General features: G+C 41.0%; 1 protein-coding gene and 1 long non-coding RNA gene across 9 annotated transcripts in view; one reads left to right on the top strand and one right to left on the bottom strand.

Moving 5' to 3' along the window:
* The window catches only part of fam110b (family with sequence similarity 110 member B), a 189,848-nt gene extending 183,424 nt beyond the window's left edge, over positions 1-6,424 (top strand). For all 8 annotated transcript variants that reach the window (XM_069921454.1, XM_069921450.1, XM_069921446.1 and 5 more), the window contains one exon: positions 4,221-6,424. In XM_069921454.1, coding sequence (XP_069777555.1) covers positions 4,524-5,636 — 1,113 coding nt within the window. In that variant the 5' untranslated portion in view covers positions 4,221-4,523 and the 3' untranslated portion in view covers positions 5,637-6,424. The remainder of the gene's footprint in view (positions 1-4,220) is intronic.
* Positions 6,425-8,297: 1,873 nt separating this feature from the next.
* LOC138755455 (uncharacterized) lies at positions 8,298-27,098 on the bottom strand. The gene is made up of 3 exons (XR_011352305.1): positions 27,057-27,098; positions 22,280-22,415; positions 8,298-8,406 (listed from the first exon to the last, which is right to left on the bottom strand). It is a non-coding gene; the product is annotated as an uncharacterized lncRNA (long non-coding RNA).
* Between the last annotated feature and the right edge of the window lie 211 nt (positions 27,099-27,309).

The raw sequence follows: 27,309 nt of genomic DNA, 5'->3' as shown, positions 1-27,309 counted from the left end.
CTTCTGCAACTGCAACATCACCTGATTTGGAAGCTGTACCTCCTCAGACTACAAGACCCTGCAGAGGATAGTGAAGTCAGTGGAAAAGATCATTGGGGGCTCTCTTCCTACCATGAAGGACATCTACAACACTCGATGCAGGCGAAAGGCAAGAAACATTATGAAGGACTCCACACATCCCTCATGTAAACTGTTCTCCCTTCTGCCATCTGGTAGGAAGTACTGCAGCACTCGGGCCTTTATGTCCAGATTGGGCAACAGCTTTTCACCCCCCCCCCCCCCCCCATCAAGCCATCAGGCTGCTGAACTCCCAGAACATTAATGAATAGGGTACCATGGACTGTCTAAATATTTTTAATACGTTTAACTATTCTTACTTATATTTATGTAAATATGCTTTGTTGTCCTGGAGAAACGCTATCTCGTCTTTACCGTGCAAGCATGGTATGAATGATAAATAAAGATGACTTGACTTGGTGGGAAGGGGTTTGCTTGTGATGTCCTGGGGTGTGTCCACTACCTTTTGCAGGGCTTTATCCTCAGGGATATTGGTGTCCCTATACCAGTCCATGATGCAACTGGTCAGCACACTTTGCTGAGTTTATCGATCTCCAACTAAATTTCTGCAAACTCCTGGGGAAGTAAAGGTGATGATGTGCTTTCTTCATGATGATGTTCGTGTATTGGGTCCAGGAAAAATACTCCAAGTGACTCCAAGGAATTTAAATTTACTCACCCTCTCCACCTCTAATCCCCTAATGATCACTGGATCATACAACTCTGGCTTTACCCTCCTGAAGTCCACAATCAGCTCCTTGGTTATGGTGGCATTCAATGCGAGGTTGTTGTACACCATTCTGCCATTTTTAATCTCCCTCCTGTATTCTGACTCATCACCCCTTTTTATATAGCCCACTACTGTGGTATCATGGTGCTGTTGTCGTGCCAAGCCATGTGGACGTGGGTGTAAAGCGAGTAGAGCAGGGGGAATCATGCGCAGCCCTATTGTGCTCCACTACTGATGGAGATTGTGGAGATGTTCTTACCAATACTCACAGGTCTGCAGGTGAGGAAATTCAGGATCCAATTATTCATCACTTTGTGTAGAGTCAGTGAGATGGCATCTGCCATAAATCTGTTGCTGTGATAGGCAAATTGGGATGGATCCATGTTGCCACTCAGATAGGCCAGATGACATTTCTGCCTGATGATCACTGCAACTGTGGTGTTACAAGAAGAACCCCAGTTTAACCTTGGAACCAAAATCCCTTATTCCTGAAACTATTTTAGCTGATCATTGCTCCATCATCCAGGATTTTTCTTCAATATTGAGCAGAATTTAACATACCAATCTGTCATCTCAATTTTGACTAAAACCAGTCATTCACTCCAGATACCAGTGGGACTGTACAGATATTTGTCAAATCTTGCCCTTTTATTTTGTGCTGAGCATTGCAAAATGCTGTGAACCATTTGCTGCTGGTTGCCCTTTCCCCTATTGCTCTGAAGGGCAAAACATTATTTTCAGCCCATGGATAAAGGTTCAAGCCAATAGAGATACAAAAACCTGCAAAGCCTAAAATTTGCTTGGCACTGGTAATGTGATCTTTCAGAACATGTGTTAGAAAAGTAATGAACTCAGAGAATATTTTTGGTATTTTTAAAATGTTCTTTAATAATTGCAAGGCACCAAATTAAGATTATTGATATTTCAAGCCATTAAATTGGTTCAGTGAATAGTTTCATTTGGTTTCCATGCTGTGGGAAGGATATCACTAAGATGGAACGAGTTCAGAAAAAAACTTACATTTGAATCTATTATCATCTGACAAAGAAATGGCTTTTCTCTGAGGCTGTTGTCAGGATTGAAGGGCTTGAGTTGTAAGGAGTGTCTGGTTAGACTGGGACCTTTCTGGAGCATAGAAAACTCGGGTTACTTGTGGAGGTACATACAATCACTAGAGACATAGAAAAGATGAACAGTTGTGGATTTCCCCCCCCCCACCCCCCAGGGTATGGAAGTCTAAAAATTGAGGTATAGGCTTAAAGTGAGAGAGAAAAGATTTAAAAAGGACCCATGTGGCAACTTTATTACACAGAGAATGGTGGATTCAAGCTGTCAGAGAGTTTTAGAGACAGATAGAATTGCGTAATTTAAAAGATATTTGGAGAGACAGGAGGACAAGGAAATTTTAGGGGATATGGACCAAGAATATATGTATAGCTCTATCTCTGTTATAGAAGAACCTCAAGTAAAGCCTCGTCCTTGAACTGGCTATTAACATTGAATGCACACCAACTCAGTGGGCATAGCTGACAGAGGAGCATGCTTGTGCTTTATTGTTTTGACCAGCTATAACATCCGCTGAGGAACAGTTGTTGCTTCCATGAGAATATTATGGTTCAAATTACCACTGTTTCTCAGATAGGTGATTATTGGGTTGCGGTGGATGATTAGACTATTTTGTGTTGCTTGCTCCATTTCTCCTCCATTGTTCAGCTATGACCTGAATTCTGCTATAAAGGTGGTAGTCCCACATGTAAAACGGTCAGTGCAACCTTAGATTTGCAGCATAACTGACTGACATTATTTCATTATCATTGAAAAGTGTTGTCACTTTGGTTAGAGTTGATTTCCTTTTGGAAGTTTGCAGTACAGAGCTTGCTCCTGGTGAGAATGAGTAGATGACTGGAAGCAATACATGGCAACAGTCTTTTCATTGGGTAGTTATAAAACCTTTCTAGTTTAAACTGAGTTTGCTGCAGGAAATGCTCAGGTGAGATGAGCTCTTTGTCATGAGCTGCACATGGCCTCTGGACATTAGAGAAGCTAAAGTGGAATGTGACATCCTGTGTAAAGACATGTAATAATGCCAATTTTGAACCTATGTACATTTTCTGCTTTTTGAAGAAGGGTTAATTGCTGTATTTCATTTCTGACATGAATTGAAGGTACCATAATAGCATTTTGCAGTGAGCTGGAATTCACTGTCTGTGTATTGTTCAGATGTCTGGCTCCTCCCTTGGCTCCACCCTCACCTACCCCAATATAAACCCTGGTTTTCCCACCTACCTCAGATTCACCTGAGGACTATTGTGTTTACTGGCCATTGATTGTCAGCTATTAAAAGCGTGTTTATATTCCTCACTTGTCTCTGAGTGCAATCAGTCGTGTTACACATTTCCTATGGTTAATAGTGTTTAATAGAATTACTGCCTTGTTCCTGGGCACCAAATTACTGCCTAACCTTAAACTGAAAAAGATTCTCTATTTCAGAATCTGAATGCAATCATGCAAAGTTAAAATTTATAAATTAAACTAATTTGTTACTTCTTATCCTATCTCAGTGTATACGTTTGCAGCAAATGTGATTTGACAGTTCGTTGAATAGTAGAAATCCAGCTTTTCACCAGTGTCACTGAACCCCCCTATCATATCAGTGTCACTGAACCCCCTATCAGTGTCACTGAACCCCCTATCAGTGTCACTGAACCCCCTATCAGTGTCACTGAACCCCCTATCAGTGTCACTGAACCCCCTATCAGTGTCACTGAACCCCCATCATACCAGTGTCACTGAACCCCCTATCAGTGTCACTGAACCCCCTATCAGTGTCACTGAACCCCCTATCATACCAGTGTCACTGAACCCCCTATCAGTGTCACTGAACCCCCTATCAGTGTCACTGAACCCCCTATCAGTGTCACTGAACCCCCCTATCAGTGTCATTGAACCCCCTATCAGTGTCACTGAACCCCCTATCAGTGTCACTGAACCCCCTATCAGTGTCACTGAACCCCCTATCAGTGTCACTGAACCCCCTATCATACCAGTGTCACTGAACCCCCTATCAGTGTCACTGAACCCCCTATCAGTGTCACTGAACCCCCTATCAGTGTCACTGAACCCCCTATCATACATAATGTCAAGATTACCTTCAATTCTAGGCTCCATTCTTCATGCAAAGAATTACAAGTGGTTCAAAATATTGATGCAAAATATCACATTTATGCCTTGGAAATTATATTAAAATGTAACTATATACACATCTGGATAAAAATTGATCATTCGACTCTTAATCTTCATGCCTTTTTAGTTGCTGGATTTCTTATCAGCTATTTCTTCCAGACTGTGCAAGTTTTTTTTTGTTTAGTTGCTGTGGATTTGCTATGATGTCACTCAGTCATACTAACACATGGTTGGCTATTCTGTGTTACAGATCACTGCCTGAAGTTGTGTATAAAAGAACAGACAAGTCTGCCACGTCTCTCAGTCAGCCTTAAAAAAAGAACCAGCAGAACAGATTAATACAGACTTGTGTCTCGTGGTCCTTTGCACAAAGAACGGCTTTAAAGAGAACAGAGTGTTATTTAAAGAGCTATAAGATGAAACCCCATTGATGATGCATATCGCACAAGACTTTTCCTCTCTCCAGTCTGCTTGATGTACACAATTCAACACAGTGCATTTGGAGTTGCTGAACTCAGATTCCAAGACGGCTGCTGGAGAAAGGCCATTGAACATGCCGACAGAAATGCTGCAAGCAGATAGCATGGTCAAGCCTGTTGGCTCGACAACCACCTTCACTTCAGCCGTTCCTCTCCGTATACTGAACAAAGGCCCTGACTATTTTCGAAGACAGACAGAGCCAAATCCAAAAAGACTCAGCGCTGTGGAGCGGCTCGAAGCTGACAAAGCCAAATACGTGAAGAGCCAAGAAGTTATCAATGCCAAGCAGGAGCCCGTGAAACCTGCTGTGCTGGCAAAGCCACCAGTGTGCCCAGCAGTCAGGCGAGCAGCAGGCACACCTTTGCAGAAGCTGTCTAATAATCACAAGGCAGATGGCAGTGTTAAAAGAGAAAATATAAATCTGGAAATCCTGAAAAACATAATCAATAGTTCAGAAAGTTCCACCTCGGGCTCAGTACATAAACACAGCACACGGAACTGGCCACAACACAGACCTGCTTCCACAGAAATCAGCCGGCACACATTTGCAGAATCAATTCGGGTGTATAGTAATCAAGGCCAGAGTAGCCCACAGGGAAGCAATCTGAATGTAACCAAACGATTGTTTGAAGACCAAGTCAGTGATTCGGCCCTGCACATTTCGCGCAGTTCAGCTGATGTGAGAAGGGTTGTGGAAGGGAGACCTCTCAAACCAATACCCAGCAGCAGTTCTGCCCCTCCTGTTCTACCCAAGCCTAACATATCAGCCTGTAATGTACCCAAGTCACCACCACAGGCCACCCCGGACCCGACAAATAACCCAAGCAGACGGCCCTCACTCCACCGCTCCAAGTCTGACCTTAGTGATCGCTATGCTCGTGCCAATGCAGATGTAGAGCGATTCTTTAACTACTGTGGACTGGATCCCGAAGAACTTGAAAATATTGGAATGGAGAATTTCACAAGGGCAAATTCGGACATAATCTCCTTGAACTTTCGTAGTGCAAGCATGATCAGCTCAGACTGTGAGCAGTCACGAAGAAGCAACGATGACCTAACAGATGACGAAGAAACAAATGATCGAGTCCCTTATGGTATTTCAGCAGTGGAAAGGAATGCCAGGGTGATTAAATGGTTGTATAGTTGCAAACAAGCTAAGGAATCTCAGAAAATATCTCATGTTTAAAGCAAAGACACAAATTATGGTTGATTCAATTTTTATTTTATCTGTGAATCTTTTAGTTGTGAAGTCTACTGGAACATTTCTTGCCGATTTCGGTTCCACTTTGATGCTAGTGTGTATGTTCTCATTGCATGCATATCCATTTAAGCTCAGAAGTGGCCTCTATTTCAAAACATATGAAGACGCGGACATGGATGTTTCAACTGTATTAGATATGTAACTATATATGTATCAACCAACAAGAGCACGAGGTACTATGTACACATTTTATCGTACATTTCAAACAATTATATACAAGGACAAACTGCCTTGATGCAGATTTTTTATTCATAAATAAACATAATCAGGACAAAAGATCATTTTATTTTGTCTGAAATATTGCAATGATTGTTGCATTTAACTTGCCTCAATCTGGAAAAGCATGTTACAGCCCATATATCTTCTAATGGTAGCGACTAGTCAATATAGCTGTCCATTTTAATGCAACACCATGGTACAGCTCTAACAATCCATGTCTTCCAAAGCTGCTTCAACTGCCCTTCTAATTGTCTGCTGTAATGTGCTAAGAAGTGAAACGTACAGCAGGTGACCTCGTTTAATTGTTCATTGTTGCTTTTCAATATACTGCAGTGCTGCACTTCATTTCATGAAAAGCCTGGTATTTCAACCACAGAGAAACCAGATTTTTTTGTATTGAAAATGCTGTAAAGGTTTGTATATACTTCAAAGCTGTTATCAGATCTGTAAAGAAGAGTCTGCTAAATAATAAATAGTTTCCCATTCGTTCATCATCTTTCTTGATTTTAGATTTTTTTCATTCATAATTGTTTAAATTTTAACACGTGAACATTTCAAAAAAAAGTTTACAATTTGTGACTGTTTTGCTGTTATTGTTCCTCAATGAATGGTGTAACGTATGCAGGCAAATGTGCAATGAAGGCCTCTTATTTGGCAAAATGTCACATTAATTATATGCTATTCAAGGCCTACAATTATATTCATCTCTTAAAACTCATGCTCTCCACTATAGTAATATCTCTGAAGATGATAGAAAAGTTCAGAATGTTGCATTTTAATACTTTAAATCTGTAGCATTGTCTTATTAAACAGCAATCATGCCAATTTGCAGCTGTGCACATTGTTCAGGCTGTGCAGGCATGGGATACCAACCTTTAACCTTTTGTATTTTTTGCAATTTACTTTTTAAATTTGGTTATGATTTATAAGACTTTGCAAGTCTTGTGCATGGGGTTATCTCCTGCCTGATGCTACAATCGCAATTAAACAACTATGCGACACTAAAGCTGTTTCTCATTAGAGCAACAGTGAATTACAAAGCAGTGATAAATGAAACATTGTGGGAATGAAGGCAGCAACATCCTGTCTTGCAATAATGCCCAAGGTAAACAGTGAAATGCTAGAAATGAAGTTAAAATTGATACTGCAGAAAATGGTTAGCCAATGGTTAAAGGCGAAAGATGGTGAACATTTCTGGAAAATAATAAATTAATCTCAACATGAAGCATTCATTTATATTTTTAGATATCACTCAGTTGGGAGCCTTTGACAATTCTACAGAAACATTCACCACTTTCAGATGCTGACTGGATGTCTGTCCATTGTACACTTTTTTTTCTCTTAATGTAGAATTTTCACTCTGCTATTGTTCAAGTAAATCTATTATTAGATTGCTAGTTTGTATTTTTTGTTGTTAAGCCTTGTAACTTTTTGGTTTTGGTATTTGTCATGAAATTTAATCAAACATTTCTACTTGAAACGTGTGATAAAGCAAAAATAACTGATGACCTTTTACCTGTGCATTCTTTTTCTGCATCTGTATTGTGACCTCCATATGCTACCTTGTTCTAAGCACAATTAAGTTTCTGGAATTTGGAACTGATACTACTTTCAGCTCTAGATAACTATGGAGAAACTATCGCTAGCTCGGTGCTTTCTTTTTATTAGCGTTTTAATAATAAATTGTGAATGTGTTTGTGCTCTTTAGTCCTGCAAGTAACTATGATTTCATTTTAGCTCACAATGTTAATAACAAATATTAATAATCACCTTTTCATTATCTGCGATATTTGTGGGTGCCCAGCCACAGAGAATTTTCTATTTCTAACAGTGTCCATGTTTCTGGCAGTATTGATTGCCTGCTGGAAAAGCTTCACTATTTTCTCTACTGTGAAGCAGTTTAAATGGAATATACAATATCAATAAATCAGCTTATATTTTCCTTCAGTCATTGATGGGTCATCCCATGAGATAATCCCAAGCAACTTCCTTTTTTATTTTTTTTCAAGTGCCTCATTCTTGTAAATTACATTTTCCAACTTCTGCCTTAGCTAGAAGATGGAAGGGTAAAGTGGCATTACAGTTTTACGAAGAAATAGATCCAAAAATAGGTGTGTCCTGCAAATTAATATTAGGATGCATTGAACAATAACAATGGTGCAGTATATGTGTAATCAAAAAGGTGAACTATCCCTTGTTCGGCAAAGGGAATATGTTCCAAGCTTGATTGCAAGTCATTCAGTAATTTTGCATTTGCCCTCTTAAACAGGCCTGAGCAATTTGTTAATAAATAATGAGCATCTTTTTACTTGTGGCTGTCAAAATCATTTTAAGCATGAAATAAATGTAATATTTCTGACACACATGAACTAGACATCAATCAGGTCCTTTATTTTTGGACTTTGCTGCATTTTATTCAAAGATAAATCATTGCAGTCCAGCTGAACTTCATATTGTCCATTTTTCTATCTTGAAGCTGAGAGAAAATAAAATTGTGCAACGATGAACAAAATAGTTGAAGTCATAGGTTAAACAGCAATTGTGTTTGGATTTTAAAAATGTCATGAAGTGGCCCTTAAAATTGATGTAACTGCACCAATTGGCTTTCCATTTTTGTTGGTTAGAAGTACCAGATGATTATCTCAATAAAAAAAAATGCTCAATAAAATACTGTTTTATATATTCAGAAAAGCAGATGGGTCCAAACCTTATAAAAACATTTGTTCTAACCAGAGATAAATAAAAGACTGCAAAAGCACTGTCATTAATAACAGGTATCAAAATTCAAAAGACCATCAAACAGAATGACAATGCTGTCATTTAGAAGTCATATGATAATAAGCATGATTTGTTGTAATAAAATGTTTCAGAATATCTCTCAATTTTATGCAAGTTAGGTAGCTTTTCCTTTTCAGTCGTACCCAAGAAACCAAATCCAATTTTCGTCTGCTTGTTTTGCATGATCCATTTCTTTCACAGCGATTTAATTCAACATGCAGATAATTCCATGATTGTTGAAGGAGGCTACTTGCACTAGAATATGGGACCAGACACTTAAGCTGCACTATTTGTACATGAATACTTAACAGGTACATTGAGAAATAATGTGATGTGGAACCAGTTTCTACCTCTGTGGTAGAAGTGTATTGAAGAAGTCACAGCATTTGGTACGCTTGCTTCCATCGGCATCAAGAAACTGGAAAGAGTTACAGAAAAGATTTCTGAGATTGTTGCTGTGAATGGCAGGTTTGAGTTGGGATGGAATTTTCCTTTCTGGAAGTGCAACAGACTGGGTGGTTAGGGGGAGGAGAAATCTTAGAAGTTTATAAAATGAGCAGAGATCAGGTAAATCGTGATAGTCCTTTTTTTTTCCAGAACAGAGTCTAAAACTTGGAGGTCATAACTTTAAGTTGAGATGGGGAAGATTTAAGAAGGTCCTGAGGGCCAACCTTTTCATACAGACTCTGATCGGTATGTGGAACAAACTGTCAGAAGAAGTGATGGTGGTTGGTACATACAGTATAGGTAGGTATATGGATAGAAAAGGTTCGGAGGGATAGAGGCCAAATACTACACTAGGTTAAATCAGTGTGGTTGGTGTGGTTCCATGCTGTGAACCTCTAGGTTCTTCTACAAACATTTGTGTGATCTCACCAGCATCTTGTACAGTTGTGACATGATACCCCAGACTGATGAGGTAAGCTTGGCAGAAGTCTTCTACACCAGCCTGTCTATCTCAGTCAAAATTTTCAGGAAGCAATGTATTTCAAGGTCTCTATTCTACAACATTTTCCAGACCTCTTACATACCATAATGCATTTCACCTTGGACTGAGTTAAAGTCCATCTGCCGTTCCACAGCCCACAGATGATACAGATTCTGATGCAGTATTGGTTAAGTTTCTTCACTGTCCACTCTTATTACCAATGTTGGTAACATCTGCTAACTGCCTAACTATGTTCTAATCCAAGGTTGTTAATACAGATAGTTAACAACAATGGACCCAGCACACCACTGATCACAAGCCTTGAATTTGAATGATAATGAATTTATTGTTTGTGCACATTGTTCAATGTACATATGCACTGAAATTCTTGCTGCAGCTAAATAGGTACAGAATTTAAAAAGAAAATGTATAATAGTAAAACTGAATTAAAAGCAACAATAAATACATAGGATACAGTAGATGATAAATATTCAAACTAACCTACAGCAAAAAAAGTGGTACAATTTGTGCTACTGGGGCAAAATCTTCGCTAGGATTCTACTAAATAGAATAATACCTAGTGTCGCCGAGAATATTCTCCCAGAATCACAGTGAGGCTTTCGCGCAAACAGAGGAACCACTGACATGGTCTTTGCCCTCAGACAGCTCCAAGAAAAGTGCAGAGAACAAAACAAAGGACTCTACATCACCTTTGTTGACCTCACCAAAGCCTTCGACACCGTGAGCAGGAAAGGGCTTTGGCAAATACTAGAGCGCATCGGATGTCCCCCAAAGTTCCTCAACATGATTATCCAACTGCACGAAAACCAACAAGGTCGGGTCAGATACAGCAATGAGCTCTCTGAACCCTTCTCCATTAACAATGGCGTGAAGCAAGGCTGTGTTCTCGCACCAACCCTCTTTTCAATCTTCTTCAGCATGATGCTGAACCAAGCCATGAAAGACCCCAACAATGAAGACGCTGTTTACATCCGGTACCGCACGGATGGCAGTCTCTTCAATCTGAGGCGCCTGCAAGCTCACACCAAGACACAAGAGAAACTTGTCCGTGAACTACTCTTTGCAGATGATGCCGCTTTAGTTGCCCATTCAGAGCCAGCTCTTCAGCGCTTGACGTCCTGCTTTGCGGAAACTGCCAAAATGTTTGGCCTGGAAGTCAGCCTGAAGAAAACTGAGGTCCTCCATCAGCCAGCTCCCCACCATGACTACCAGCTCCCCCACATCTCCATCGGGCACACAAAACTCAAAACGGTCAACCAGTTTACCTATCTCGGCTGCACCATTTCATCAGATGCAAGGATCGACAATGAGATAGACAACAGACTCGCCAAGGCAAATAGCGCCTTTGGAAGACTACACAAAAGAGTCTGGGAAAACAACCAACTGAAAAACCTCACAAAGATAAGCGTATACAGAGCCGTTGTCATACCCACACTCCTGTTCGGCTCCGAATCATGGGTCCTCTACCGGCACCACCTACGGCTCCTAGAACGCTTCCACCAGCGTTGTCTCCGCTCCATCCTCAACATCCATTGGAGCGCTTACACCCCTAACGTCGAAGTACTCGAGATGGCAGAGGTCGACAGCATCGAGTCCACGCTGCTGAAGATCCAGCTGCGCTGGATGGGTCACGTCTCCAGAATGGAGGACCATCGCCTTCCCAAGATCGTGTTATATGGCGAGCTCTCCACTGGCCACCGTGACAGAGGTGCACCAAAGAAAAGGTACAAGGACTGCCTAAAGAAATCTCTTGGTGCCTGCCACATTGACCACCGCCAGTGGGCTGATAACGCCTCAAACCGTGCATCTTGGCGCCTCACAGTTTGGCGGGCAGCAACCTCCTTTGAAGAAGACCGCAGAGCCCACCTCACTGACAAAAGGCAAAGGAGGAAAAACCCAACACCCAACCCCAACCAACAAATTTTTCCTTGCAACCGCTGCAATCGTGTCTGCCTGTCCCGCATCGGACTTGTCAGCCACAAACGAGCCTGCAGCTGACGTGGACTTTTTACCCCCTCCATAAATCTTCGTCCGCAAAGCCAAGCCAAAGAAGAAAGAAAGATAATTAGTGAACCAGGGAAAGGTTCAAGTCTAATAGATGTTTGAAATCTGAATAGCAGCCCTTCACTAACACTCTATGACGTATCCACGTATCCAATTGGTCAACTCACACTGAATCCCCTGTGATCCAATTTTGTATCAGCCAACCACCTTTTGACAGGCCTTGTTGAAATCCATGTCGAGAGTGTCTACTAATCCTGCACTCATGAAACCTCTTGGTCAATCAGCCCTTTTAAAAAAAAAAACCCTCAAATTTGTAAAATGCCATTTCCCATGCACAAAGTGATGCTGACGATAGAAAATTATGGGCTGATTAGCCTGACTAAAGTGGTTGGTGATCCTAGAGTCTATTATTAAAGATGAGGTTTTGGGGTGCTTAAGCACGTGATTAAATACTCCAATGTCAGAACAGTTTCCTTCAGGGGAGATCTTGCCTGATAAACCTGTTGGAGGTCTTTCAGGAAGTTTCAAGCATTGAGACAAAGAAGAGTAAGTAGACTTGGATTTTCAGAAGGTCTGACAAGGTGCTGCACGTGAAGCTGTTAAACAAGATAGGAGCCTATGGCATTACAGGATAGGTACAAGCATGGGTAGAAGATTAGCTGGCTGGCAGAAGGCAAAGAACAGGAATAAATGGGGCCTTTTCTGGCTGGCTTTCAGTGACGTGGGGTTCTGTAGGATGTTGGGTCTGCTACTTTTCATGTGAGATTGTAATGATTTGAATGAGGGAATTAATGGTTTTGTAGCCAAGTTTGTGAATACTATAAAGATAGGTGGTGGGACGTGTCGTGTTGAGGAAGGAAGAAGTCTGTGCAGGGACTTGAATAGGTTGGAGTAATGGGTAAAAAAAAAAGTGGCAAATGGAATACAGTGTAGAGAGATGTATGGTAATGCACTGTGGTCGAAGGAATAAAGAAGTAGATTATTTTCTGCATAGGGAGAGAATGCAGAAAGCAGAGGTCCAAAAGGACTTGGAAGTTTCAGTGCAGGATTCCCTAAATGCTAACATGCAGGTTGAGTCAGTATAAGCAAGGCAAATGTAATGTCAGCACTCATTTCAAAAGGTCTAGGATATAAAAGCAAAGATGCGTGGCTGAGGTGTTATAAGGTGTTGATCAGGATATGTTGTAAGTAGTTTTGGACCCCATATCAAAGGAAGATTGTGCTGGTGTTGGAGAAGGTCTGGAGGAGGCTTATGACAATGATCCTGGGGATGAGAGGGTTAATGTATGCTGAGTGTTTATGGTTCTGGGCATCTTTAGAAGGATACATGGGGTCTCAATTGAAACCTCATGGATATTGAAAGGCCCCGATAGAATGGATATGGAGAAGATGTTGACAGTAGTGGGAGACTGTAGGATAAAAGTGCACGGTCTCAATAAAAGGAGAACACTTTGGAGCAGAGATGAGAAATTTCTTCATCCACAGGGTGGTTAATCTGTTGAATTCATTGCCCTGATGATTGTGGAGGTCAAATTATTAGGCATATTTAAAGTAGAAGTTGATAGGTTCTTGCTTAGTAAGAGTGTCAAATGTTACAGGCACAAGGCAAGAGAATGAGGTTGCGAGGAAAAATGTTATCAGCCACATTCAAATAACAGAGCAGACTCTTGGCTGAATGGTTCAGTGCCAGCAATCAGAACCGAGGTTCAAATCCCATACTGTCTGTAAGGAGTTCGTAAGTACATTCTCCCCATGTCTGCATGAGTTTCCTCCAGGGGCTCTGGTTCCCTTCCACCGTGCAAAATGTATCGGAGGTTGTAGGTTAATTGGGTGGTAACAGGCTGTGTTACCATGCTGTATGTATAAATTTAAAATGTAATTGTCCTCCAGTCATTCGGCTCCTCACCAGTGGAGAACAATGATACAAATATCAACAAGGGAATGGGACAGGGAATTGATATGGGTGGCCACTGGGAGATCCACCCTATTGCAGTGGAGAGAGCCAAGGTGCTCAACAAAGTGACTTCTCAGTCTCTCTGATATAGAGGAGATCACAACAGGAGCACTGGATGCAGTCGATGACCCCTGCAGATTCACAAGTGAACTGCTGCACCAAGGATAGGGACATGATGGATTAGGATTAAGTATGGGGAAATTGTCTAATCAGACACATCATGGACTGGGAAACACTGAAGTTGCAGATGCTGGAATCTTGAGCAAATAACAAATTGCAGATCAGACAGGATCCATAGGATCAGTGAACCGGTGCGGACTCGAAAGGCCAACATGGCCTGTTTCCACTCCGTAAATGGTTATATGGTATATGGTAAAACAAAAGGCAGAGGAGGAAAAACCCAACACCCAACCCCAACCCACCAATTTTCCCCTGCAACCGCTGCAATCGTGTCTGCCTGTCCCGCATCGGACTTGTCAGCCACAAACGAGCCTGCAGCTGACGTGGACTTTTTACCCCCTCCTTAAATCTTCGTCCGCGAAGCCAAGCCAAAGAAGAAGAAGAAAAAGAAAGAAAGAATATATGGTTAAATATACCTGCATCTTTCGGAGCTTTCCACAATATCTAAAGATGTACTTGATTAGACTTTGGGATTCATGAGCCTTTATCCACTTTTAAGATTAATAACATCTCTTTTAGAATGACCATGAATTCTTAGTATTGGAAGGCAAAAGGCAGGATACAATTACAATAAACTGTTAGAAACAACAATAAACAATACAAAGCAAATTGTTTTTGCAACATAGATGGAATGCGAAGAGACCCAATGCAGGGTCTTGGCCAAAGACATTGATCATTCTTTTTCCTCCACACCTGCTGCTTGACCTGATGAGTCCAACCAGCAGGTTGTTTTGTGCTGTGAATTGAGCATTGTTCCCTGGAAATCTCAACTGATGCCATAAATCAGTGGTTTTCAAACTGCCCCCAAAACTCATATTCCACCTTAATCCCTATGACAGAAATGCTCTGGGATTAGTAAAGGATTGCTTAAAGTGGTTTGTGTGTGGAAAGAGAAAGGTGTGAAACCACTGTTTTAATCGTATCTAAATGACTCGTTTTGTGTACGATTTCATAACTCCAAAGGAAATAGGCCAATGACAATTTTTCCCAAGCTAAATATTTCAATAACAATTGGGTATAGAGCAGTGATTCTCAACCTTCCCTTCCCACTCACATACTACCCACTTAAGCAATCCTTTCATAATCACAGAACACTTAAGGCTTATGGTGGAATGTGAGTTTAGGGGGTAGTTTGAAAACCACTGCCTTAAATAAAAATAATCAGATGTTGGCCTTGTTAAATAATCAATCTTGCTATTTACAAAAGAGCAGAATAGCATATTAGATAAATCCAAGGAAACTAGTACTGGATTAGCACAAGGATTATCAAAATTAACGAGGAACTGTTTTTAAAATTGTAGCCTCTGAGTGAAAAATAAAATGAATGGCCCAGATAATGCTGGGATGGTGACTGATACTTTCACCCCATATTTTTAAAACAGGCAGAGAATCCATCTTGATGGTAGATGAAGAATCTGCAGATGCTGAGATGGCAATGTCCCTCCACCATACACAGGATGCTCTGACCCAGACAGCTGTGGACCTGAAGGCAGTACATATGGTGGCACTGCAAAATCAAATGGCCCTGGACTACCTGACAGCAAACTGTGTTACCTGTGCAGTCATTGGCCAGGAGTGCTTCACCTACATACCTGATGAATCCTCCAACATCACCCACCTGGCTGACCACATTCGGGACTCAGTGGCCAAAATGAAAAATATCAAGGGATTAGATCCTCCAGCATTACCACCTCATGGGTCACTGGTGGGCATTTGGCTCCATTGGGCAACTATCATACACTGGGGATTTCATTTATTCTGATTATCCTAGCCATAATTATTCTGTGTTGTGCTTGTCAAATTATATGTACCTTGTCATTACCCTTTTAGCCTTAGTTATCACCAGTCATATTATGGGAGCACCGTGCATCTTCTGAAGGGGTGGATTGTAATGGAGAGGCCACTGCACTTCTGTTTAGAAGACACTGCCTGCCAATTAAGGTCAAAGAGTCACCCCAAGTCATCAATGTGATCCTTGCAATTGGCCCACCTAAAACACCAGGTGCTGCAGTCCAGGCAGCCCACCCAGACTCAGCCCTGACCTTCACCCAAATGGCCCAGGTAAATCACCTCAGCCCCTGCATTTGGCATCAAGCCATTGGCCACAGCAGCCAACAGGGCTCAGTCTGCCCTGAGTGACTGGCCCCCCCAGTACTGCCTGCAGAACTATAAAGGACCATATGCCCTTTTGTTCTGACTCTTTGGACTCCTCGTGGCACACGAGTAGCACCTTTCACACTGGGTTGGGGTGAGTCTCGAGGCCAGGTAGCAAGAGCCATGTCCATACTGGTCAAGGGGTGGGGGCATGTAGTATCACCATGATCTTAATTGTTGAATGTTTATGCAATTTCCTCCAATCTGTCAGTTTCTCCCTCGTTATCTGAAGTGTATATTTACCCCCTTCAGGGTGGAGTGGTCTGTCTGTCTGTAGGGGTTTCCATAACATATCAACCCGGTTCTCCAATTTCCATCCCTGAAATAAATGTGTGCTTTGTACCCCAAAAAAAAAGAATCTGCGGATGCTGGAGAATTAGAACAATACACAAGTGTTGGAGGAACTTGGCAAGTAACACAACCATGGAAAGCAATAGGCAGTTGAGATGAAAGCAAACTAGATGGTATCATTATCAACTTGCCTAGTTTCTGCTAATCCCTTCCCCTGAACTCCATTTTTCATATCCCCCTCGTTTTTACTCATTCCTTTCCTTGTCTTTCCCCTGCCCATCACCAACACCTTCCTTCTTCCATCTCAGGTGTTATTCCTATCAGAGAGCATCTTCCTTCTCTGATCACCTCTCAGTTACTTTCTCTTCTCCCTCCAACCTGTCTACTTATCACCTTCACGCAATGCTCCTCTTCCACTATCCCCCACCTTATTCGGGCACCTGCTTGATTTTTGTCATGCCTGATGAAAGGTTTAGTCTTGAAACAGCAACTTCCCATTCTTAGATTCGTCTGTTATAAATATCAATACTGATTATTCAGCGTCTGATGGGGTATGGTAGGTCCTTCAGTTTCTTGGCTGTTCTTTCTAGGCAGCAGGAGATATTGATGGAGCTTTTGTTATATTCTGAGCTACATTTACAATCACCCTTCAGCTTTTTCTGACCTTGAGCCAAGCATCTCCTGTATCATGCTGTGGGGCGTCCAGAAAGTATGTTGTTGAGGGATGGTGGGACCTGCCGAACGTGCCTCATTGGAGCAATCCTGTCTGTTTGGTGGGTAGTATTCCATGATAGTTGTATGTCTCTTCTTTCAATCCATATGAATTGGTAAGTTCCCAATGGGTTTACTACAAGTTGTGGCGGAAATAGAATCTCACCCCAACTTGCTCCTCTCCCTCTCTGAAAAAAGCTATAAGCTAAAATAGTATGTAGCCAGTTGTTTCAAGTTTGAGCCACAACCTTGTAATCCTCATTTTCTCCCAAATTTATGGAGATTCTCATGATCTGTAAGGTTGATTTTCTCCACTGCCCCCTGCCCCCTGAAGTTTTGGTATCCTAATATTTTATTTCTTTACCTAATCGGATTTTGCTCTCTCTTGGAGAAATGTTTTCATTTCAGCTAACCATTTCTGCTATTTCAATGGTTTTATTAATCCCTCTAGTCCCAAAGATGAGTATCACTGCAATAACCTTCCCTATTTCTCTATTTACTTTCCACATGAGGACATTTTGTTTCATCTGGAGTGAAACACCAACTATGACGAGTGGATTGGATTCATTGAGGTATTAAGATGTGGTGATGAAAGGTTGCAGCCCTAAAAAGCTGAGAGCTTGGTTGTAAAGGCCAGTAAATGCATCCAATAATTATTCCTTTAACCACTGAATATTCCTTATGAGAAATGAAGAGATAAACTGCTCTATCTTTGCTGAGCTGTGTATAGGGAAGATTGTCAGATTTCAAAGTACACAAATGCTGCAATGGAAGTGGAGAGTGCAGGGAGGGGGTGGAGTACATTATGTATGGCCCCATGACCCACTGAACTCATGGTTTTCCACATGTGAGTGGCCTAAAGTCATCACAAGTTAAAACAAGGATTGCGGTGTGGTCCACTGCAAACTATGGAGCACAGAAAGACAAGTAATCTTATAAATATTTGACTAATGGATTATTTGATTAGATGTCATGACCAAAACATAGTCAAAATGTAGACACTTTTCTTGGTCTCATTGGTGGTATTAGCACATTTTGTGACTATTAAAGGGCATTTGTTCTAATCTGGAGAGTTTTGCTTCAGTCAAAAATGGGGTAAAAGTATAGTGGTAAAGTAAAGACCAGCTAGCCATCTTTGTGACGCCATAGGTGATGGTGAGATTCTAAATGAAAATTTCTCATCAGGTTTTACTGTGGAGGTCGTCGAAGCTGAAGAACTGAAGCAAGTGATTTACAATGTATTTGGCCATGTATCAATCACCAGGGAGGAGGTGTTGTAAACCTTGGAGTGCATTAAGCTGATTAAGCAGGGATTAAGCCATTAAGCAGGGAGGGACCAAGTGCATTCTTGGATCTTTTGAGAAGCTAAGGTAAAAGTTGTGGAAGACCTTGCAGAGATATTTACGCTAGCTTTGGCCTCTCATTAAGTGTCTAATGTTGTGCCCTTAAGGGCTTGGCAGGATTATGGGCCAAATACAAGTATATTGGACCAGTCTAGAATAGCCACTTGTTGGGCATGATGAATTGGGAAGAAGGGTCCATTCTGTGTTCTGTTGCTCTATGACTTGAAGTAAACATTGGAAATTAGCTGATCCAAAAACTTCACACTTCAGAGCCTGAAGCAGAGCAGCAAGCACTGGATACACCCAGCAAAACACTAGGAAAATGCAGGCATTATATAATTGTCAGCATTGAATGTTAAGACTGCTTGGAGCCATTAAAATTGTTTATAACCTGCAAGCTTCAAACTCGTTTCTGAATCCAATGAAACAAAATCAAAATGTAGGAAATACTCAATATGTCAGGTAGCTCCTAGGTGAAGAAAAACAAATTTTGACCTTTTATCAGAATTGGCAAAGAGATGTATAAAAATAAAAGCTTGGGTCAATGATAATAGTCCTGCTGAGGAATAATATAATAGGGACTGCCAGTGGATCAAATCTAGAAGCACGTATTAGTCTTACTCACTTATGAGTTGAGGTGGGAAAGTTAGGGGTGTCTGGGGAGAAAAACAAAACTTTTTAATTGATGTTCTTGTCAATGAGATATTTAAAATACCAGGTGAAATCACCCACGATAGAGAAGCCACTCAAGCTAAATATGGTTTGTTCTCGACCTCATCATGATGTAAAGAAAGGTCTACTTAAAGGTACTTGATGGATGAGTGAAATAAAAACATGATTTCATCAATCCTTTTGGGTGAACAGTCTTGTAATTTGCTATTTTTGATCTGTTAGCAGTGTCACACAATGATCAACAACTGGCGAAAAAGCTGCACCATCACACGTCATCATCGCTCATACTGGTTCTCCAGAATGGATTTGTAGTTATGCATCTTTGTGGGGGGGGGCGGGGGAAAGGGAAAAAACAAATCAATCTGGCTTCTGTTGCCCTTTTTTCACTACTACAGGAAATGGCTTTATTACATTAACATAATGAGACTGGATTTGCTGGCAAAATGTAACTTGGATTATGCATCAAGTTCACATTGTTCTAAAACGGGCAATAAATTAACTCAAGCTTTTTTGTTTGATTCTTTCCTTGGGAAGATTGTTGTCATCAACTATCTTGTAAAATGAGTCTTTTTTTTAAATACTGCACAAAAAAAAATTGTCAGATAAGGTGCAATCAATTCTCCTACTTTGTTTCATTTTTTTCACTTGTATTAAACCTGCTGCATGAGATGAATGTTTCATTGAAAGCATTCAGGGTGATCTCGTTTCCCAGGCATAACCATTTATTCCACTGCCAAGAGTGGCAGTTAAGCCTGTGGGCAGTGCTACAATAGATTTTTTTTCAAAGTCGAGGGTATCGCATCTCATTAGTCACCCACCTGCTAAATTCAGGAGTCTACAAGTGTTGCAATAATCGAGTTGGATTAGCTTTGCACAGAACTTCAACTTTTTTTTTAAATGTGAGAAAATAGCTTAACGTTTATTCATTCATATCAACTTTCTAAATCTAAATGTGCTTCAATCCACAGATGGCAATCTGAGTTGCCTCTCTATGCCAAGCTAATTTTCTGAAGTCATCCCATTTGCTGTCTAACTAATCTGGAATCCTTCCTTTCTCCATATTTCTATCCTGTTATCTCATCCCGGCTAATCCTCCAGCATATCCCATGGTCCCACGGTTTTTTCACAGGCCATACTTCTGTTTTGTATTCTTTCTCATTGTCAACACCTTTTTCCATTTTAATTGTACTTTTTTCCTTGTTCATTTCCCTTCTTCCCTTTCTCCCATTTCCTCTCTCTCCATCACCTCCTCTGTGCTCATTACTTGCCCTTCCTTGTTTTCCATTCCCTTGCACTTCTTTTACCTGTCCCCTTTTATATCTGATTGTCATCCTTTGAAATTAATCTAATTTCCCTCCCTCTTCTGAATTCCATCCCCTTTCTCATCTTTCTTTTCTCTTCTCTGTTTCCTCTTGTCCTTCTCACCTTTCTCCCTGGACAGATTTCAGATTTATTCTCAGAGTACATACATGACATTATATGCAACCCTGAGATTCTTTATTCTGCAGGCAAGACAGAATTACCACTTTTGGTAGTGTAAAAAAAATGTACACAAAGCACACACGTAAACAAACAGAGAGAAAAAAAATCAGTCAAGTTCAAAAGTCTTAAATGATCCTCTGTTTTGGTTTGTTGTTGAGGAGTCTGATGGTGGAGGGACAGCAGCTGTTCCTGAAACTAGTGGTGCGAATCTGGTGGCACACTATACCTCTTTTCTGTTGGTAACAGTGAAAACAGAGCGTGTGCTGGTAGGTGTGGATCCTTGATGATTCCCGCTGCCTGTAGATGTTATCGATGGTGGGGAGGGTTTTGCCTGTGATGTCCTGGGCTTTACACTCAAGGACATTGATATCCCCCTACCAGACTGTAATGCAGCCAGTCAGCACATTTTCCACCTTACATCTGCAGAAATTTGCTGGGGTTTCCAGTGTAATACCAAACCTCTGCAAACTCCTGAGGAAGTAGAGGCACTGATGTGTGTTCTTCACGATGTGATTTGTGTGTTGGGTCCAGGAAATATCTTCTGAGATAGTAATGCCCAAGAACTTAAATTTGCTCACCCTCTCCACACTGTATAGAAGGAAAAATAATGTTTTTACCTTCAATTTATAAATTTCTAAACATTTAAAACTTCTGTGGTCATAATTTTGTGTAAGTTTTAAGTGAAAATAAAAAGCAGTACTGCTGATGGTGGAAATATGAAATAAAAGCTGAAAATACACAAAAGGCAACATCTGTGGAAAGAGAAACAAAGTTAAAACTTTCAAAATATGCTGCTCGCTTGAGCATTTTCAGCATTTCACGTTTTTTATTCAGGTGTCAGCTGTAGACTAGCTATACCACATTCACATCTCAGAGGATGATAGTTGCATTTAGTTTTTAAGCACGCCAGAACTCAGCACTGCACTGTTAGATTTGCTTCCCTTTGAATCATAGTTTCACCTGAGGAGGATTTTTTAAAAATCCATATGCTGCTTTTTGAGGATACTGTGCCTTGGCTAATATTTATTTCTAATTATCATCATTAAAATACATTAATGGGCCATTATCATATTACTGCTTGTGGGTCCAAGCCCAGGGGAGATTGGCTGCTGCAATTCCTGCAGCTAACAGTAATTGTAAACAGTAGGCCATTAGCTGTTGAGTGTTTTGAGAATTTTTAATATTGTGGAAGGCATGATGTAAATATGAACCTTCCAGACTAATTACAGTCTGACCAAGTAAAATTTGTAAAACTGAGTGATGTGTAAAAATAACATTCAGAGGTGGGAAAATAAACAGAGCAAATGCGGCTGAACACCTCACTGACAAAAGGCAAAGGAGGAAAAACCCAACACCCAACCCCAACCAACCAATTTTCCCCTGCAACCGCTGCAACCGTGTCTGCCTGTCCCGCATCGGACTTGTCAGCCACAATCGAGCCTGCAGCTGGCGTGGACTTTTACCCCCTCCATAAATCTCCGTCCGCGAAGCCAAGCCAAAGAAAAAGAAAGAAAGAAAGATATTAGATTCTTAATTCACTTGATCTTTTCTATCAAGATGTTGAATGAGCAGTCACTTCCCAATTTTTACTGAAACTTTTTTTTAACCATTTCATTCAGTTTCTTCTCCTCCCCCTCCATCCCATTGTATCAGAATGGCTGCGGACAAACTCACACATGACATGCTGTGACAGAGTCCATGTTAAATCATCCTCTCTCACCCACCACAATGTGTCTGAAACCAATGACATAGCCAACCACACTATCCTCCTCCATCCCTCCATTGCCATTCAGCTGTGTGTGACTGCATTATTGCCTACTATCATTCTTACCTTTTCTGTTTCAGTCAGTAGTTGGTCCTCTTTCCACTCCTCCACGTTTTCTCGCAAACTCAAACACACCGCGAGTTTCCACAATACACTGATGCTTAGATCCACCTCACCAACACCTCTCTCAAACTTCTATTGCCTTCAAAAACAATGTCTCTAAATAGTTAGGATGCTTGTCTGAGTCATTATTGGATAAGCAGGAATGTATATTATTGCTTTGGAATTGTCAATAATTATATAATCTTTTCCCGAGCCATCAACTTAATCTCTAGATCTCTCTGGAAAGCATCTAATGCTCAACGGGTCTGTTGAATATGGCATTCCATTTGAGTAGGTATGCTTTAGACCAGTTGTCAGTCATACTAAAGTCTCCTGTTTCTACCTCTGTAAAAATCTCTAATCCATACCCCTGCCTCAGCTCAGCTGCTGTTGTAACCCTTCATCTTGCAATAAATGTTGGCTAATCCAATGCACTTCAGTTTGGTATCTATCAGTGTACCCTTCATAAACTTGAAGTACCTATATCACAATGATTAATTCAAACCAAGTCCTTCTCACTCATCTCCCTGTTGTTCACAATAACTTTAGTTGTCTGACATAATTGTTTATGTCTTAATTTTAAAACTTTCATTTTTGTTTACACACCCCTCTGTAATTTCACCCTTCCCTATTTCTGCTAGCCCTCACACCTGCAGATGGAATATTGAAATGTTGCCACTTTTTTGGTGGCCATGCTGTTCCTCGCAGGGCCCTACATTTTTGAAAGTTCTTCTACTCCTCATTTTTATTGCTCTTCAATCAAATTCTCGACAGTGTGCTGAAGCATCTGCTTGTTGGTTTTAAAAATGGGGAAAATAGTGGAATGTTCCATTTGTAGTCTTGACATCAAAAGAATTCAATTTGTACATAAATTACATAAAAGGAAACGATATGCAGCTTTAGGATAAGGTTTATATGTTTTTTTCTCTGCTGACCCATTTCTTGTCTTATTTCCAATTGGAACCAGGCTATCAGAAAAGTGTCTAGGAAAGAATAGCAGAGATTTGTATATTTTTCAATTTAACAAAGACCGTTTTTAAATGAATGGCCCAGCATATTATCTACGAGGACTGGCCCTACTTGTTACTGACCTCCTTGATAGGTTTAAACTCCTTCCTGTCTGAAGCTGAGCAGAGAGGCAATGAATAATCTTGGGGCCCTGTGTGATCTAATGCTATCATGGGCTCCAACTAAACAACTGATAAAAAAAAATCTTTGGAGCCACCTACCCTGATTTCAGCCAACTGTCAAAACTATCAAGGACAGAAAATGTTCAAAGACTTTTACAATCTCTGGAATAGAAAAAAATCTTCAAGCGACTGAAATTGTAAGTACTTAAAAGCATTTTGTTAAACTTCAAAAGCATGTAAAAGAAGAAATAAAGTGGAGGTTCTGGAAATTGGAAATAAGTGATCTTGAACATGAAATCTTTCCTTCTCTGAACTTAATGCTCGAAAATGCACAAATTACCCTTCTCTCATCTATGTCTTTCATCGCTGTTCCCCTTCATTGAAAAGAATGGACATGGCTTTCCTGTGTCTGATGTGTCGGCAAATCCTCAACATAAATGCTGGAAGCTCATAACAAGTTTATGTTAGCTGCAAGGAATCCACACTCTGAGCACAGACAGCAAAACCCCATTGACATGCAGTCAAAATTTCAGGATACCAGCATCTCTCAGCAATTAACACTGCATGTTGTTAGGATCTGCTTATCTGGTAAATCATTAAAGTTTCCCTCAGGTGGAAACTTGAGGACCTTTTGAGTTGTAGATTTCTGGATGATTAATAATGTTTAATGTTCTGAGGTTAATTTCAAAATGCTGGTTGAAAAGGTAGGGGCCAAAATTTTGCTGGGTTTTAAATTTTATTTTTTTTAAAATTAAGACATACAGCACTGTAACAGGACATTTTGGCCCACAAGTCTGTGCTGCCCAATTTTACACCCAATTAACTTAAACTGTAAACGTTTAAACAGTGGGAGGGAACTGGAGCCCCCCCGGAGAAATCCCTCACAGACACAGGGAGAATGTACAAACTTCTTATAGACAGCGAGGGATTTGAACCCTGGGCCCGATTGCTGGCGTTGCAAAGGTGTTGCACTAATCGCTATGCCAACCGTGCCATCCCAGCAATTCCATGAATTTCTGGCATTTCTTACTGAGGATGGGCATTCCCACCAAAATAGGTGCAGGACAAGGTCATTCAGCTCCACCATTCAGGGCAATCGTGACTGATCATGAAACTTCAGTCCCCTATTGCTGTTTTCTCATTATTTGCTTTGATCCTTTTAAGATAGCGTCTAACTCTCTTTTTTGAATATATCTAATGAACGAGGCTCAACAACTTTCTTTGGTAGAGAGTTCACAACTCTCAATCCTCTTATACCCCTGATACTTAGGCTTTGACCTCTTTTTCTGGACTCCCCAACTTCAGAAACATACCCTAACCTATCCAGCCTTTCTTCATTCTCTTTGCAGACGATGCCGCTTTAGTTGCCCATTCAGAGCCAGCTCTTTAGCGCTTGACAGCCTGTTTTGCGGAAACTGCCAAAATGTTTGGCCTGGAAGTCAGCCTGAAGAAAACTGAGGTCCTCCATCAGCCAGCTCCCCACCATGACTACTAGCCTCCCCACATCTCCATCGGATACACAAAACTCAAAGCGTCAACCAGTTTACCTATCTCGGCTGCACCATTTCATCGGATGCAAGGATCGTCAACGAGATAGACAACAGACTTGCCAAGGCAAATAGCGCCTTTGGAAGACTACACAAAAGAGTCTGGAAAAACAACCAACTGAAAAACCTCACAAAGTTTAGCGTATACAGAGCCGTTGTCATACCCACACTCCTGTTCGGCTCCGAATCATGGGTCCTCTACCGGCATCACCTACGGCTCCTAGAACAGTTCCACCAGCGTTGTCTCCGCTCCATCCTCAACATTCATTGGAGCGACTTCATCTCCAACATCGAAGTACTCGAGATGGCAGAGGCCGACAGCATCAAATCCACACTGCTGAAGATCAAACTGCGCTGGGTAGGTCACGTCTCCAGAATGGAGGACCATTGCCTTCCCAAGATCGTGTTATATGGCGAGCTCTCCACTGGCCACCGAGACAGAGGTGCACCAAAGAAGAGGTACAAGGACTGCCTAAAGAAAGCTCTTGGTGCCTGCCACATTGACCACCGCCAGTGGGCTAATATCGCCTCAAACTGTGCATCTTGGCGTCTCACATTTCGGCGGGCAGCAACCTCCTTTGAAGAAGACCGTAGAGCCCACCTCACTGTCAAAAGACAAAGGAGGAAAAATCCAACACCCAACCCCAACCAACCAATTATCTCACAAACGAGCCTGCAGCTGACGTGGACTTTACCCCTCCATAAATCTTCGTCCGCGAAGCCAAGCCAAAGAAAAAGAAAAAGTCCTACCATGCCAGAGATCAGTCTGGTGAACCTTTGCTGCACTCCCTCAATAGCAAGAATGTCTTTCCATAAATTGGGAAACCAAAGTTTCACACAATACTCAAGATGTAACTTCTCCAAGTCCCTGTATTATGCCAGTAAGATCCACAACTTCTATATTTAAAACCTTCTCTCAATAAAGACCAACATGCCTTGTCTCTTTGCGAACTGTACCCGCATTCCAACCTTTAATGACTGATGCACTGTGTCTTGTTGCACCTCACCTTTAGGATAATAATCTGCCTTTCTAAAATTCCCACCAAAATCCCTATGTTTTTCAACATTATACTCTATATGTGATACATTTCCCACTATCCTAATCTGTCCAAGTTACCTTGCATCCACACAGCTCTCATGAGCACCCAGCTTAATGCTATCTGCAAATGTGAGACATTACATTCAATTCCCATAATAAAGTCCCAGACTGACTGGCTGAGTTCTTGCAGCTATATCCTCACTGGCATCCACTGCTTAGAGCCAGCAGGCATCTACTATAGTTCCATAAAAGGAATGGGAACTTTGGTAGGATTCTGAGTACAGTGGCATATGTAAAATGGGGAAATTATGCAACTGAAAGAAGGGACATGGGTCAATTTATTAAAGCCCACTTGCTGATGATGAAAATCCAGCTAAAATATTCTGGTGGAGAGGGGTAAACTATCCTTTCTTCATTAGCCTCAAATTCCCTCTCCTCTTCCTTTCTCCTCCTGTGGTATCACCTCCTGTTCACTTATGGCAGATGTTAAAATTGCCTTTAGATGAGCTGAAGTGCTATTTGATCATCAACCTTTAGGATAACAGAGAAAAATTGATTTAAATATGATGAATTGTGGAAAAGGTCTTTATTTCTCCACAATCTAAGCTGCTTGCCTTCAATTATCCCTTTGCCTGATGTTACAAGTGAAATATGGGTAATGTTCAAGGCCACGTACTGTACTTTAATTTCTCCTGTGTTGCACATTTTTTCTTTAGTCTCTAACCAAGCTAAATAGGATGATCCCCTACCAATGGAAGCTTAAAACACCCAGACTATAGAGGCTGCAGAAAAACTCCCAGAGGCAGGCATTGTGTCCTTTGAAATATGTCTATATTGCACAAAGTCTGCCTGAGAATGCATTATAAGTCCTGGTGATTTCTATCAGACAAGCAATGCAAGGACAAGAAAACTTAAATCCCACCATTGCAAAGTGAAATTAAGTGGAGTAAATTCGGAGTGTACTGATCTAAAATAATTCAAAGTTTCCAGGAGTTGAAATAAAGGCAAAATCATCCAGATCTTACCTGTATTTTGAAATCTATTTTAGGCCTGATGATGATAATGAGGTTGCCATAGTAACCACACTTGTGACAAGATATGTGATTGTGTGAATCAATAAAATTGTACCAGGCAAGATTCCAGCTACACCAAACCCCTTCGTCAGCAAGGTGATACTAGTAGCCAAATTTTTGAACATTGCTTTAACAAGAACAAAATAGTATGTTCCAAATCTGAAATTAAAACAAAACATATTAGAAAGAGTGATCAGAAAATGGA

Source organism: Narcine bancroftii, chromosome 2, assembly GCF_036971445.1.
Source record: "Narcine bancroftii isolate sNarBan1 chromosome 2, sNarBan1.hap1, whole genome shotgun sequence".
Taxonomy (NCBI): domain Eukaryota; kingdom Metazoa; phylum Chordata; class Chondrichthyes; order Torpediniformes; family Narcinidae; genus Narcine; species Narcine bancroftii.
Note: the sequence above shows the minus strand (reverse complement) of the source record. Positions and strands in the feature narration are given on the sequence as shown.